The following is a 17,098-nucleotide window of genomic DNA, read 5'->3' as shown; positions in this document are numbered from 1 at the left end:
TTCATTTATTCTGTAAACTAAGCAATCAAGGTGTATTCAGAGAGATTATTATCCGACAATTACGTATACACTCCATTGAAACTAATATCACTTTACAAACACCATACAAACGGCCGACATCCCCTATTGAGGCATTATTTGCATGTTGAGTATGTTGGTGTTTTCAATTAAATTTACCTGTGATAGGTTATACAACCTTTGTGGACTTGTCGCCGACACAGTCACTTTTACTGGGCCAACTTCGGTAGAACAAAAATATTACAATTTGATACGGCGATATTTGATTTAAATAAAAGCAAATGAAAAGAAGCTTACAAAGAGTTATGGCTTACCAGTATTTTTGTTGACTAGACTAATAAATCAACCACTCCACGATGTAAAAAAGTCACGATTTTTTTTACAATTATCGAGAGCACGTCAAAGCTTATATAAAATATGATAGTCTAGATCTTAATCTGCACAGAGAAGCTGCCGTTTATTCGTCACCACCTGCCTTCACATTCGTTGCAAAAAATGTGTATGTTCCTAAACACAATTGGTCTTGGGTATTAGGTGCAATTATCGGTAGGCCTCTATTTTTACATTGTGTCATGCGCAGTACAATTGCGCAGCCTAGATCAACATGTATTGTCTGAGCTACATGCTGTGTTGGAAAGAACGCGCACAAACGTCCTCTCAGATTGGAGTTATATCAAATCTGACTGACACATCGTGGCAAAGTGTTTGATTTACGCATACCATAAGCTTATTCAGCATAAAGGCTTGAGTTGTCAACAGGCACAATGTTCAAGCAAATCGCGGAATATATTGTATGATTGACAGTGTGGAAAGGTTAAATCTCCTGCACACAAGCAATATACAATAGGTATTATTCTTCATTTCTCTATGCACAGAGCACCTTAACGTATACAATAGATCGAAATACATACAACGCTTAATAGAACAGCCATGCTGTTACATCAAAAGAGCGTTCGCCCCTGAAATCATCATCGCCGACAAAAGGTAAACTCGGAGCACCTGGTCGAAAACATCTGTTCCGGATTGAAGCGCGCACTGCACCAAAGTAAAGACATGCCCGTTATTCCAGAACTATATCGACAGAGGTGAGCATTTGGATCGGATTAAACTAACCAGAAAGACAGCGTAACCAACTGGCAAAAACACAAAGCGACGACGGAATATGTGTTCGCACGATATGGTCCGCGCCACCATGCTCGGAGTTTACTTTCTCCCATATCTAACGCTGACCACGTAGGACGCTGACAGCAGAAGCACTTCATCGGCCGGACGACAATACCTCTGACCCTAAAAGCTCTCGGGCTGCGACTTCGGCGATGCCGATCATAAAGAGATGTTGTTGTTGGGACGACCTGAGGAGTGGCGCGCACGCCACAGCCATCTACAGTATTGTAAGTAAATTGTCAACCTGACGCACGGACCCTCGAAAAAGAAAACATTGGGTCTGTGCCCAGGCAAACATTTCGCCTGCCAACGGCAAACATTTCGCGCTTTGTCAACGGTAGGTTTCAAACACACCCGTTCGTATCTTCCGCCAATTGGTAGAATGGCGGTTTACATTACTAGATGGAAACTATGTGAATAGCAGACGGTCTAATTTACGATCGGGAAATTTTGTTAATTTACCGGGGTACATCAAAAAGTTTCTTCTGTTTATTAAAATGTTCCTATAGGATTTTTCGACTGATTTGTTCCCAATAGTTTGTGGTATAACATGAATAACCAGCTCTTAAAAAAAAGAATTGTGAAAAGATTAAATTTAAGGGAGGTTCAAAATAATTTAACCCTTTCACCCCCAGTTCCCTGTATACAGGTCCAACTTTACCATAGAAAACAATGGATTCGGGACAAACCATGGTGGTGAAAGGGTTAAATGTCACATTTCTGACAGAGAACCAAATATAAGTTTTTCTAAAGTTGTCATTGATTTGGAAACTTGCACAATTTATAAAAATCCTGCCTAATCATATACATTTTGAATAACAACAATTACTATGAATAATCCAACGTAAATATAACCTAAATTTAATGCAACTTAATTAGCCACTCTAAGATATTATGTCTGTCCGACCCGAACAGTATTACTAAACTAAAAGAGTTTATTCTCACTGGTACGTCTGCATTTATTGCATTTGAATTAAAATAGTTAGCGTTTCGAAAATGAAAGACTTAAACTTTTGCTCAAACTTTTCTCTAGCAAAGTTTCAATCATTAAAATCAGGGGGTCCAAGCAAATTTTGGTACTACAAATAACTCATATTAAACGATATTTGGAATTCAAATGGCCGTCATCCATGTGTTATCCGTGGGGGAGGAATAAAATTCGTGAATTTCACAACACTAAGCCGGTAAAAACTATATTTTCTCCCAGAGCTTCAAGATGAACCCCAAAAGTGTGTAAAATGAATATTGTAAAAGTTTGAGAGTCCTAATACCTGTCCAAGAGATGCATTCTACCTTAAGAGTTCGTCATCGTCAGTTTGCAGTTCATGAATGCACCACGGTAAAAGTAGGAAATAAAAATGTCGGGCTCAAAACTCATGTTGGACTTTGGTTATATGTGAGGTATTTGTAATCCATTGCTTGTCGTATTGTTTATAATTTATAGCGAGATCGAGCCCAAATTACCGAACAAGTTACATTCATAAGGCGTATTTTTATTCACAAAATAACCGGTACTGGTTTCAAAGTGCTCTGCACTACATTGCTGGCGGCTTATAAAATTCACCATTTCTTTATGAACACAGGGGGAAATCGTCAAAGAAAGCGTAGATCTCATATTCAATTTTACGCTTATGACCCCGTGTTACAGTAATCGGAATTCGAACGCTGATATGTACATTAAGAGCGATGTCTATTTAATTTTTATCATGTTTACCTATATACCACTTTTGTACACGCGTTTACGAACTGTTGACAAATTGTGAAATAGCTGGAATTTGTTGCCCAGGGTTCCCATTAGCGTGAACAAATGACAGCTGTGAAACACCGAATCACTTCATCAATTGGCACCCTTTTCTCGGTTCATGACATTCGCTAACAAACAATCATGTATCTCTGATCTATGTGGTTCACCTACCACAAAGGTTGGACAATCCTAAAATCGAAGTCGCACTTTGAAAGACAGTAGTGAACGAAACGTAGTGTTAAAATGAGAGCATTTTAATCAAGACAATCGGGACGATCTTTCATGCGGATACTTTGATATATAATATCATTCAATATTGTAAACAACCTCTAATGGGCTTCTTTTCGCGTTTAATCTCTTTATTTTCAATTGTTTGGCCTACAAGTTGTGTACTTTTAATACTTTCAGGCGACGAAATTTGATCTCATTTTACGCGCCACGCAGAACATAGGACCTAAATTACCCACAATGACTGATCACGAACAACGAATAGAACTCCTACATCTGAAATACGAAACGGTCGCCATCAGCATCACACGACAATTTGTGAACGTTCATTCTAAATTTATACTCCCGCTAAGCTACGTTTATGTGAGTAGCAGTGAAGGTAATTTTATCCGTTTTGTAATTTATTGCAGATGTTTTCCCTGGCGTGTATATTCTTGTTCATCTATTATCTTAGCTTCTATGGCAAGAACGTGGAACATGATGGTAAGAATTATCATATCGGTGTTTTCCTCAGAATTTCATAACGCCCTCAGTAGTTTTGTTTGTAAAGATGAAAATTACCCGCAGAGCGAAAGTTCATATGGTGGAACCCGCGATTGACCGAGGTGCCTTCATGGGAAAGTTAAAGACGAATGCCTAAGACCTGCATACTGCATAATAAATTTACACCGGTTTTGATTTTTTAAATTTCATCGGCAGTCGGTCATGCTGCTCGCCATAATTGTACAAAGTTTAGCACACGGTTGTCAGCCAAGAGGATAATACATGTACAGGTGCCACACTTACGGCGATACCGGGAAATTTTGAAGCACCAATTTGCACGGCTGATCAAGACGTAGATCTCCGGTCAAAAGTCGACTCTAGGCGTATATTTCGATTTGGCGTGTTGGTAGCGCGTGTGCTGTATATAAAACATTTCAATTACGTTTTACACACAGCACTAGATTTGACATTTCCATCAAGGTATAAAACTTTCTTTTGACCGCGTTATATTATTTGTATAAGATATCCAAAATGCATAGATATTTTATTCAATCGGAGTTAACAGCCTGAACACCTGTATGAGAGCTTCATGTACATTCCGGTTTTGCGTGCATTCCTAAAATTGAATGACGTCACGATCCCTGGAAATATACATGTAACTCAAAGATCATCATCTCACTGCTTCATGTAATAACATAGCCTACCAGTAAAATTTGCGAGCAAACGTTAACAGCTTTAGACGTTTGGCCTTTCAAGACTTGTTGAATTCGGCAAGAATAATTTTTTAATGACGTATTACATCAGTCCCACCCATCGCTGTTACAACGTTTGGTTGTCTGCCCCAACACCCTGCACGAAATGTTGTCTAAAAGAACGGGAAAAATACACAGTTCGCATTCAAATACACAACGACATTTTTATTGCAGTAATAACTTCAACGTGTACATCCACATACAATATCACCCTCTAAGCTTTTGTGGGGGATTAAGAAAGGTGGAAAATTATACTTAAAAAATACAGATAACAATAATGAAAGAAAACTACCACAAAACAGCAGTAATTGTATTGTTAATCTGTCTACTTGAAATCTTTCATGTTGTTGACAGTTCGAATAGTATCACGCCATTTGTTGACATGTTTTTCTAATTTATCTTGTTAAATTTGAATGACGTACACATCTAACAAAAGTGACAAACTTAAGTGGACTTTTGCCCTCAGTCCCACCTATCGCTGTACGTTCGGTCGTCCGTCCAACATCCGCCGCGAAACGTTGTTTAAAGGGGGGTGGTCGTCAGAACTCTGCTCAAAGGTTGCCAGGGACCCCAACGACCGATGTCAATACTGTATCTAGGGTACGTTAGCGATTGCTGAAAGTTGAAACATGCTTGTTAACAATGAATGTCGTAAACTTTATATTTTGCAGCTATGTTGAAATGATGCATATAGATATCATGTATGAAATACATTGTTTGTAAACAAGAGAGTCGCACACGCGCAGTTCCGACGACCACCCCTTTAAAAGAACGGGGGAAATACACAGTTCGCATTCAAATACGACAACATCACATTCTGTAATTTGCACACATTCGACAGCTGCAATATTACTTCTATAGTCATTGAATTCGCCATCTGAAATAATCGCCATGGTTGATCAGAGTTTTAGAATTGTCGTGCTTTGATTTAGGTGACAGCAATAACAATAACTCAAAGGGGAGAAAGTAGTTATATCGCGTGTTTTTTATGAGGCAGTCATCTTTTTTCCACCGACTCATCACGTCAATGCGACTTCATGGCCAAAAGTCAAGTACAAGCTCAACTGTTCTGTGTTTTATACGAAAGGCATAATAACCGTGACGGATGAGACGCAGTGGAGGCTGCTCCTCTGGCTCACATATATGATTTGCCAATGACGGAAGACAATCGAAAATATTTAATCTATACCTTTCTTTGTCGTTTAAAGGAGACAACGCAAGACTGTTTCACAGACGGTTGAACATCGCCCTCGCCCTCGTTAGCTAAGAGAAACTAGCAATCACGCAAATGCACTTGTGGCCATAAATATTAACAGCAAAGATCACATCTTGCGGCTTTGACCTCTTTTCATTTGAGGATATATTTGCTCTGTTCTCAGTACACATGTAAGATCCGTCAAATCGTTAAAATATGGCTCTGATACATTGACCCCAAAGAGCTAATTTCAAAAATAACAAAGGCATGTCTATCTAGCTTACCCGACTTCTAGATAGACAGAAACGCAGATTGGTTCTATAATTTTGTTTGATATATATATATATATATATATATATATATATATATATATATATATATATATATATATATGTATATATATATATATATATATATATATATATATATATATATATATATATATATATATATATATATATATATATTATATATATATATATATATATATATATTAATTACATTGATGAATGAAATGTGACCCAAGCGGGACTCGAACCCACACCCCCCGAATACATTTCGGTTGCTCCATCAACTGAGCTAATTGATCAGTCTGCTAAATGTGGGCGATCCTGCCTCTTAGATGGGGCAACTCTTCATTCTGTTGTGCGTGGATGGTGAGTAAGACGGCTGAACTCATCACCTAACCTTCCAGCCTAAGGATCCTCACAGGATTCAACAGGGTCTCGCACACAAGTCACCAACTTAGGAATCGGTTAATGGTAATGAGCATCAATCATATGAATGATGCAAAGCCAAAGAAGCTTAAGTTTGAATTGAATCACCATACGAAATTTATGGAATATATTGGCGAATTGAAAGTTACCGGTACCCATGCGGGACTCGAACCCACACCTCCCGAATGCAAATATATATATATATATATATATATATATATATATATATATATATATATATATATATATATATATATATATATATATATATATATATATATATATATATATATATATATATGTAATGATAGCCTTGCTTTCACTCAAGGTTTATACACTGTTCCATTATAATTCAAGACGTTTAGTTTGCTTCCTCGGTTTCTACATCATGTCATCTGAGTTCAGATGTAAACGTTTGCAAGTCAGAAAATTAGAAGCTGTTTTATGGCAATACTTTTGGAGGAACGGAACATACGTGACAGTGGGAATATTTTGATCAATTAATCGAAGTTTTTCCTTTTAACGTTGACTGCGTCTTTTTTGATACGTTGCCGATTGGGTGCCGTGGATACCACCGAAATAGCATGTACGTGCCTGGTGATTGTTTTGCAGTGGACGCACTTGTGGGAGGGGGACCAAACTTGTACATTTGCCCGGATGTCGTAGATATTTCTATAAATTTTTGTTCCACCAATGCTTGAAAGACGCCAACAGAAAAAAAGAGAGATTTTGACCTTATGACCCTGTTCAATGTAATCCAGAGTTATCATACCTCATGAAATGAAACCAAAGATTTTAAATGACAATTTTGAAATGAAGTCTTTATTTCTCTTTTCTCGCCAGAGGTTCACATGAATATTTACAAGATATGGTTTGCCGCAGTATTTCTTTATGCAATGGTGTTTATAGTGTCAGTCATTCTACTGGTCGGAGTGCAGAACGTGAGTATTGCTGTTAACCCTTCAGTGCTGTAATTTGTCCCGCCAAAATTTTAATTTAGTGCATTATTTTATCAATTTTATGAATTTTCTATAATTTCTTTGATAATTTTGGACCGAATGGATGTCAAATTTCATTGGCTACATTTTGTTTTATCTAAATTTTGGCAAAAGTCTAAAAAAATGACTTTGGTATATTTTATAAAGACAACAAAAATTGACTTTGGCGCTCAAAGGGTTAAGTATTTCAAGAGGATCAACTCTTTAGAAAAATCTCAAATTTTGCAAAGACCTTCATTCAGGTGTAATTTTCTTTCACTGATGAAAAAGCGAACGTTCCAAATACCCTAGGATGATCATAAAATCAAGGTGACACAATTATTATTGTATGTCAAACAAGTAAATTAATTCATGAAGGCAAGTACAGGAGACTAAGATCGTGGTGCAAATCCACATTGTATGACCTACTGTCTGTTGGACCTACTTGCAAAGTTTCATCAGGCAATCCAAAATCCTAAACAATGGGATGAGGTTGTGAATTACATTTACTTTCGTTTGGTTGCGCCAGCACCTTCTCACAACATTGCGGAAGGGTTTGTCTTCAGGCATGCGAATGCACACTGTCAGCGTCGCACCATTTCCCGATTAACCATAAATAGCAAAAAGGAAACTAATTTTAATGTGTATCTAGGGACACGGTGAGCTAGTATCTTTTTTGATGATGGTGCTTTTATTTCAGTGAGAATGTTTCCTTATATGTTACTTTTTTGGGAGTAATACATATTGCCAAACTTTCGCGTACTACCAAATTATAATTGTTAGTGTCGATTGTTAGTCATAAATACAGCCGTTTTCATACTATGGAAATAGAAAAGTTCTCCGTTTATAAAAGATGATCGAAGCATACCATCCACAAAGGCGACATGTTGACTTTTACCACACTTTGATACTTTTCTAAGGTTCCAAGACACTTCGCACCAAAACCACGTTGCACCACAGTAGTTCTTACCATACCATTTCACACCAAAACAACCTCGTACCGGAACCTCTTCGCCTATTTCGCCCCTCAAAACAATGCCAATTCGCCCGAAGCTATCTCTAACTGGTAAAAAAGGTTGAAAATAACCAACCACAGACCTCGAAGTTTTCATGCTCCACCTATCACTCCATAAAGTCTTGAAAGTGTACACAGTTCGAGAAAATTACTTCAATTACGCTCAAGGAACCAGTTGTAGCTTTTGGTAGTTGTATGTGTAGGGAGACGGCTTGTCAGTAGCGTGCCATTATACTAGTGGCCGAGAATTATATGTACGCTCTTTCGTCGACATATTATGTGTTTTTTACTTTTTTCTAATTCTATCATCTATATGGTTTTGTGCAAGAATAAATGGTTCAAGGTAGCCACAATGTCCTGATACGGTACTACTTTCAAGTTGTATGTAAACACAACACGCTGATATAGCGTGGTTTTAGGACGAGTTGATAGTATGACGGTACTGTACTTGGGGCGAAGTGGTGTGGGACGAGGTGTTTTTTGGTAAGACCATAGACCCTAAGGATCTATGGCACGACGTGGTTTTGACACGAAGTTGTGTGGGCGACCTGGTTTTGATGCGAAGTGTCTGGGCTCCCTTTCTTAAAGGGCAGCAGTATTTGATTGCGTCCTGTACGTTTGCAAAACGATAGCCTGTATGACGTCACAGAGACTCAATATTGCCACATGCATGAATAGAAATTGTGCGCATCCATGGGAAATTTGGAGATCTCGAGTTACAAGCAATTAGTGGTTGCCATTTAGCCGAAGCTGCTGCGGAGTATGTAATTTCGACACAGCAAAACGAATTATATTAAAGACGATGACGCCTAGTGTTTCCATGCAATGTTATATGGCTAGATAGTTGAGAACCTTAATTAGTTACTCTTCTTAATTGTCCTTTGTCGAGCATGATGTTATCCATCCTTATCAGTTATGTCGTCGAATGGGTATTAATTTATACGCACAATTTGTCTTTCGTGAGTCAACGCTTAATAATGCGATAACAAGTTCAGAATGTTTCTTGCCAATGAAGTACTCCTAGATTGTCGAAGGTGAACTCACCTCGTAGTTACCGAGGAAAACGTGAAATTGAAACTTACACAAGGAATTTCGATAAGCCTCGGGGATATGCGGGAGCCAAGACGATGGATCTGGACATGTTCCCCCATCCCCGTCGAAAAAAACCATCGTATACAATTGTCATTTGTATTGTGTGGTATTGATAACAATCTCCACCATTCATACAATGGCCAAAATTATAACGGAAGATGTCGGTTGCGTTCTATAAATACCCCTATAACAAACCGTTTGTAGTGATTGGAAGTTTATTATCATTCATCGTTTATGCAAGGATAAAGCGTACAGTTCTGTTATTGATATTAGCTTTATTACAACCTATTTTATTGATGAATTTTGCTAGAAACATCGAAATCCGGCAATAGCCTTGAGAATTAACGAGGTAGAAATAAAAAGCCCGTTATCACCAACGATCTGGCCATGGTAACCTCAATAATGAGAGCAGCGGTATAGCCAAATGTTAATTATCGACCAATGTCGGTTTCCATGGCGCATTCTAACGACATATTAATTCTTGTGTAATTTCACGTGTAATTAGATGTAAAATGGCGATGCTGTTTAGTAATCGTGCATTTGGTACGTTTTCTGATTCCGTTAGTTGGGTTTGCTTACTAGTAGAGATCCTTTTGATCCCCGCGGACGAAGTCCGGGGGATTTATAGATTGAGCCTCGTCCGTCTGTACGTCCACATAGATATCTCAGACGTACTTGGCCCAATTTCTGTCAAATTGGCACAAGGATAATACACTATAGCATACGTGCCACGCCAATGTGTTTTGTGATACGATACAATATGGCTGCCAGGAGGCCATTTTCTTGCAATTTTTTTCATGTCCAGAAGCCATTGATAAACATGTCTGGCCTGATTTCTTTCAAACTAGGCACACGGGCTACAGGCTATGACTAGACTATGACATATGCATTTCTTCACGATATTATCCAACATGACCATCCGCTGTAACACGGGGTTCTCTTTCACAATATACATTGCATCAGCAAAAGGCGTCTTGAATCATACAATAGAGCGAGAGAGGCATCGCTATCTTCATTGGTTAACAACCCAAAGTTTTTCGAAATCTAAATGACAGATATAAAAAACGTCGAAATTTACGTATAATTTTACCTGTATTGACAATGTTGCCATTCTCCGTCTTGGTGAGTTCATTTCAACTACGTTAATGTAACAATATCATTTCCTGGTCCAATTCTATCGTCAATGATCAATATAAATAACCGTGAAGAATCGATTCGAAACGTTCTCCGCCATAATACAATTGCCGTCATAAACAAGCCTTTCACAATGGTAACCAAGTACTAAGATAGGTCTTAGAAAATAAATAAATAGCGTAAATAAAATTAAATTGATATTTCAATATTTCTCAATGGGAGGTCAAATCTAGAAACATGTATGGGGCAAAAATGGCTCATCACTGTTATAAAATCTGCATGCATACATAACATACGATTCCATTTTTTTTATTTTTCCATTGGAAAATTTGAATAGGACCAGAAGACTTTATTACTACCGTACTTTTTGTACATGATTTTTTACCTAGTCGTGGATACTGCCATGATTGTATATGTCACCCGAGCCGCGGTAAGTACGTCTTGAGAATCGGTCACAGATATTATGTATGTATGCATCTGCATTTATGTATGTATGTATGTATGTATGTATGTATGTATGTATGTATGTATGTATGTATGTATGTATGTATGTATGTATGTATGTATGTATGTATGTATGTATGTATGTATGTTTGTATGTATGTATGTATGTATGTATGTATGTATGTATGTATGTATGTATGTATGTATGTATGTATGTATGTATGTATGTATGTATGTATGTATGTATGTATGTATGTATGTATGTATGTATGTATGTATGTATGTATGTATGTATGTATGTATGTATGTATGTATGTATGTATGTATGTATGTATGTATGTATGTATGTGTGTGTGTGTGTGTGTATGTATGTATGTATGTATGTATGTATGTATGTATGTATGTATGTATATGTGTGTGTGTGTATGTATGTATGTATGTATGTATGTATGTATGTATGGATGGATGGATGGATGGATGGATGGATGGATGGATGGATGGATGGATGGATGGATGGATGGATGGATGTAAAGACGTATGTAAAGAAGGATGGATGGATCGAAGTAAAGTACAGAATTATTAGCATCATTTTCAAAAAAATCCTCATTTTAACAATAGAATTACATAACGTTGACGTAAATATAGTAGAAGAAGTCAAGGAAACTTGTTTCAAATAAAGGCATCACAATCGATTACAGTGCGTTTCACCTCGGTACCGCAACTCAGCGTATGAGACGGACATATTTCACCTACAATACAAACGATTAGCCTGGGTATCACGACATAGTTGAAAGTCACCGACTTATTGATAGAGCCGCCCAAGTCTAGTCTGGGAGATACACTTGATCTGCAATGTAATTGTTTTTACAATTTCAGCTAAGAGTTGAAGAACTGAAACTTTAACTTTGTAAGAAATGAAATACACAGGGCCCGATGTCGACTTCGAGATCTGACATGAACCTCAAATGTCAGTTGTCAACGCAAGAAACGAAGTTTATTTCATTCATTTCAAGTTGAAATTCCGTATTAATGTTTTATTTCGAGAGCAGACGTTTCTGTTGAGAAAACCTTCAGCTCTTTAAACTCTTAGCTGAAATCGTAAAAACAGTTTAATTGTAGATCAAGTATATCTCTCAATCTAGACAGAGGGGCTGCTCCACACTGGTTTACTGTAATTAATCAATGAGTTGGTAGCTTTCAAATGTGTCGTGATACCCAAGCTAATCGTGTGTTTTGTACGTGGAATATGTCCGTCTCATACGCTGAGTTGCGATACCTAGGTGAAACGCACTGTAGATTTGCCATAATTTCTATGTTCTAATATTTATCTCTCGCTAATTTGATATTTTTGTCATTAGGGCTTAACAGAAATGAACGTGTTCAATATCGTTTTTTGGGTACTGAGAATAATTATTACGGTAAGGTTACATATTGCATAATGCCTTCATAATGTAAGAGAGAGGTAGTGAGAGAGATCTTATAGCAGTTTTCTTTTAGCATTTGTTAAATTATTGCTTTTATATATATATATATATATATATATATATATATATATATATATATATATATAATATAACACAAATTACTTCAAGTACAATGTAATGAACTCTGTTACTTAAATTTCATGCATCATGCACCAAGCAACTGATCTTCAAAAAGAAATGAAAAGATTCCAAGCTCGACACTCTTATAATTATAATTGGTATGTACTATTCTAGGAATCCTTTCACTTCTATCTGATGATTGCAGGATGCATGAAACTGAAGTAACAGATATCAATACTTTGTACTTGAAGTAATTTTGTGTTGTTATTTATAACGCTCTGCTTCAGCATCGAGGACTGTAATTTCCCACGAGGACATCAGTATACTCTGATATATATATATATATATATATATATATATATATTATATATATATATATATATATGTATATGCTAAAAGCATAGACAGACAGACAGACACAGACAGACAGACAGACAGACAGACAGACAGAGGTATGTGTGTTTGGAGGGTGGTGGGAAGATGGGCATTGCAGGTGTTCGTGCGTGTGTGTGTATGTATGTGTGTATGCATGTGTGTCTGTGCTTATATTCATGATATAGATGTTTGATGAATTTACCTTACCCTATTGTATTCTTTTTTTATTTTGTAGCTGTGCTGTGAGTTGTGTGTCATATCCCAATATCAACTCTGTCAGCCAGTGGGGGAAGCAACAATGAAACTCAGGTATTATGTTTGTCTTGTAATATATATCTTGGCTTTTAAAGAGATCAACAATCAACTCTAATTGCGATGAACTACACTTTAGATTAGCGCGCTTTGTCGTCCTGTGTGTACCTAACCGGTGTTTGCCCAACGAAAAGGAGATATGAAAGTATTCAATGAATGTTGTATTCACTTGGGAAACACGGAATTCAATTTCAATCACCATGCAATCATACTATAGACAGTTATTTTGAATGAAGTGGAATTGCAATGGGAAATAATTTATTGTTTCCGGTCGTATTACTCTCTTCCGTTGAAGGATGGTGCAATATTGGATGAAACACAGTCGTCATTTTCAGTCTCGCTGGATGCAGTAGCAAATGAGATTTCCATCAGCGACGATTCTACTCCCGCCACGGTCTTCCCAACAAATTTTGAGGTCAACTCGACCGCTTCGCAGCCGCCGTTTTCGAAGGCGAAGTCGCCATCTGATGAACTTTTCCGCCCGAGAACAGCGCCCGCACGAGTTGATGATGTTGTTTCCAGAAATGGAACAGGAGCGAGCACAGTTTGGGCGACTGTTCACGAAGTAGAAATTAGAGACGAATCTAATATGGAATTGCCCCAGCCATCAGTGCACACAGACACAGAACCCGATATGAAGGTTCGAAAATAAGATATTGTTATCCTGAGGGAAGCAAATAATTACCTGACTGAGCTGTCTATCCGGATTTTTAATGATAATTTTACAAAATGTTTACGTTCTTCTCGAGGTATTTTTGCTGACTCTTCTTACAGAAAATGTTATTTTTCTGCGTTGGGTCAACACCACAGTCAACATGTTTGAATACAGGGACAAGTACTAGCTGGTTTGTCTCGATGTAAACAAGAAACTACGTAGACGCACCACACTCTTCTTTGGCAAATCTTCCTGTACAAGTTTTCGTTATGCATGTTACGCACACTCAGGAACGATGAGCCTGGGTCGGCGCGGTGATTGTTACCATGACGATGAGTGCATGGCGACGAAATGTCACACTTACTGCTAATGGTGGCGTCTGCACTCATTTCTTTAGACACGGTCACGAGCTCAACTGGCGAAAAGGGAACTGTCATGTTCCTTCAGAAAGCTCGAATAGATAATTTTGTCTCCATGTACAGCCAAACTGTCATTACTGTCTTTGGTAAAGCCTCTTTAAGAATGTTAATACTGTGATCATACTCGACAAAGACAACATTAGGAAGAAAACATACATACAAACAAACAAACAAGCAAATGAATAGTCTTTATGTATCATTGCCAAACTTTAATTTTCAAGTAAGTTTGCGTTCACAATAGTAATATTGTTGTTTTTCATACTTGAACTTGTGATGTTACTTTACCGGCTTTTTGTTCATAACTAAATGAAATTCACTTCTGATGCATCGTTTCTTACGTTACCTTGACTTTTTAAAGATTAATTAAGTTAACAAGATCACAGAATTGAAAATTGATATCGCTTTTCAAAAAAATACGAGGAAAGAGCTAACAAGTTATGTACTTTTCATATGTCCAAATATACTTATGTCAAGGGAAATTATTCGACTCTCTAGTCAGAAAAAAATGTTGAGCTACCACAGCTTTCATCTCTCACAATTCTGAACATTTACGCCCAGGCTCCATCACGTATATTATTGCATGTATTGTGGAATGTTCTATTTCCCGGTGACCTTTCTCTAGCTGCATGCGTGTGCTGATGATGAACTTGGGTCAAGTTTACGGTGAGTAGAAAGTACTCTGACTTTGCGAGACTTCTCCGCTTGGCATGTTTTCCCAGATGTAAATTGAACGTCAGGTGGGAACCGTTACTTTTTATCCTGCACATCAGTATTCCTGTGATGAAGCAATCGGCAACTGGGTCTCTTCAGAAATGAAACTTCCATGTCTCATTGTCTTTCACGCTCGCACATCTCACTTTACAGTAAACTACTTGCGAATAAAAGAGTCTCACTTCTCTGTGACCATTGAATGTGAACGAAAGCGCCACCGCACCGTGCACCAAGTAAAAGTACCGAGGGTAATTTTTGATACGTTGGGAAGATAGAAACAGCTGAGTTCTTTATTTTTGAGAGGGTGACAATCCTTGTCGATCTTCTTTAAGGTAGTGAATCATACTAACGAAATGTATTGTCATTTTCTCTCCCCTAGGGATCACCTCCTACTCGTGTGGACAAGGTTTGGCCAATGATGACGTCATCGTACCATAGAATGGACGCCGCCACGTCCACCACCGATCTCCTTCACGAAACCATGAGGGAGCTGACGGCGGATATGAATGACATCAGTCAGCGAGCTCAGAATTGTGTGTTAATAATCGCGGACGTGGCCGAGGAGCAGAAAATTTTACGCAGAGAAATGGAAGACATTTACGTGATAGTCAGATAAAAAATGATGGCGTCTAAGGCGAATCGAGCCATTCCACCTATTGGTCACGGTGGCGCTCTGACTGAGAAGGCTTGCACCGCGGCCACAGCTTTCTCAGGTGTTACTTAAACAATTCTAGCACGAAAAAATGGTGCTTGGGGATTGGAAGGGTTTTTAGGGCCTACGGATAAATTAACACACATTATAATTGTGCTTGTAGCAAAAATTAATGTCATGAAAGATATCTTTGTAACAAAATACTATAGCAAAAATATGGACCCAAGTTCTCTCACGTGAATACATCTCACTGTTCACATGGTGGCATGACATTAGGTGGATATGGCTTGGACGGCAAGTGTCTCTGATAAAATTTCCCATTCTTTAAGTGATGTCCAGCAAAGATCAAGTGAGTATACGGAGGAGATAGCCATAGACAAAGACGGAAAGACGAATAGACCGCATAGTATTGTTATCACTGGACTCGCTTTACCTGACCTTATCTGACCTCAGAATGCCAGGATAATTTGCCTGTTTCACTGGTGTAGGCCTTCCCAGAGTGACTTCACTACTTGCAGTATGGGAACAGACAACCTTGAAGGTCAATGAAGTATTTGTGATGTTGTTTTGCTTAAGTTTAGCATTGTATTTATGGTTTTCGTACCTTACTAATGACTGCCAAACATGGAAGGCATTGAAACATTGTGATGGCGCACTTCTCGAAACAATTACAACAAGATTTGGCAAGTGTCACATCAACACATAAATACTGACCTGCCAACAGCTAGAGTGTGATCTATCTGAGTTCACCTCAGTCACGTGACCTAAGTCGGCCTTTGACCCTACCATGAATGAGAGTTATAGGAGATGACACGGTTTGAACTATTGTCACAATACCTCCTATGATCAAAAATTTGCATATACATCTCAGGAGATAGAATCAAATATACAAATATAGTTTTAATCATATTGTGTTTATACCACGGATAAGACGAATGAGAGGAATATGCACTCTGCAAAAGTCAAATACATGTATAAACCTTTTACGCTTAAGCTATTTCCCCTTCACTTACAAAATAATCAGGTTTTTTTTTTAATAATTTAGGACAACTTGAAGAGAAGGTATCAATGGTTTTTAATCAGAATTGAAAATTGCATTCCATTACCTTCCTTGCGTCACAGGATTTTTATGGTGCTTGATAATTAAAATAATGAATTTCATTATCTAATAATATACTACGTTTTCTCATTAATAATTATTTCTACTTGACATGGCGATATTATTTGGATTGCGATAGAAATAAGCATCAGGCCAAATATCCGATTTACATAACAACAAGATAAATAGTTCAATATTCACACTATGCATTGAACGGAATGTTTGAGGGAAGACAGGTGTAAGGAGAATATATTGGCGTGTCGGGAAAGACGTAACATTGACATTGTAAATTAAAAGAAGAAAAAGTCTTTCTGAAACCTTCTAACAATATGACTCATGAAATGTGTACACATCGGCCTATACAGGTCT

The 17,098-nt window shown here is 37.7% G+C and overlaps 1 protein-coding gene across 1 annotated transcript; it reads left to right on the top strand.

The window, feature by feature from the left end:
• The first annotated feature begins 1,043 nt into the window (after positions 1-1,043).
• On the top strand, positions 1,044-16,798 carry LOC139129000 (uncharacterized). Its single transcript, XM_070694676.1, has 8 exons — positions 1,044-1,409; positions 3,565-3,637; positions 7,144-7,241; positions 10,856-10,948; positions 12,321-12,380; positions 13,117-13,190; positions 13,489-14,930; positions 15,358-16,798. The coding sequence occupies exons 1-7, from the start codon at positions 1,335-1,337 to the stop codon at positions 13,544-13,546; spliced, it is 531 nt and encodes a 176-aa protein (XP_070550777.1). The 5' UTR covers positions 1,044-1,334; the 3' UTR covers positions 13,547-14,930; positions 15,358-16,798.
• The last annotated feature ends 300 nt before the right edge of the window (positions 16,799-17,098 follow it).

The sequence above is a fragment of the Ptychodera flava genome, unplaced genomic scaffold (assembly GCF_041260155.1).
Source record: "Ptychodera flava strain L36383 unplaced genomic scaffold, AS_Pfla_20210202 Scaffold_84__1_contigs__length_488627_pilon, whole genome shotgun sequence".
Classification (NCBI taxonomy): domain Eukaryota; kingdom Metazoa; phylum Hemichordata; class Enteropneusta; family Ptychoderidae; genus Ptychodera; species Ptychodera flava.
The sequence above is the reverse complement of the archived record's forward strand: the minus strand, read 5'-3'. Positions and strand labels throughout refer to the sequence as shown.

Excerpts from the sequence above, each read along its gene's own strand:
- LOC139129000 (XM_070694676.1), top strand. The coding sequence starts at position 1,335 with ATGCCGATCATAAAGAGATGTTGTTGTTGGGACGACCTGAGGAGTGGC. Across the intron at positions 1,410-3,564 it reads CCACAGCCATCTACAGTATT|ATGTTTTCCCTGGCGTGTAT; the intron begins GTAAGTAAATTG and ends AATTTATTGCAG. Across the intron at positions 7,242-10,855 it reads TACTGGTCGGAGTGCAGAAC|GACCAGAAGACTTTATTACT; the intron begins GTGAGTATTGCT and ends AAATTTGAATAG.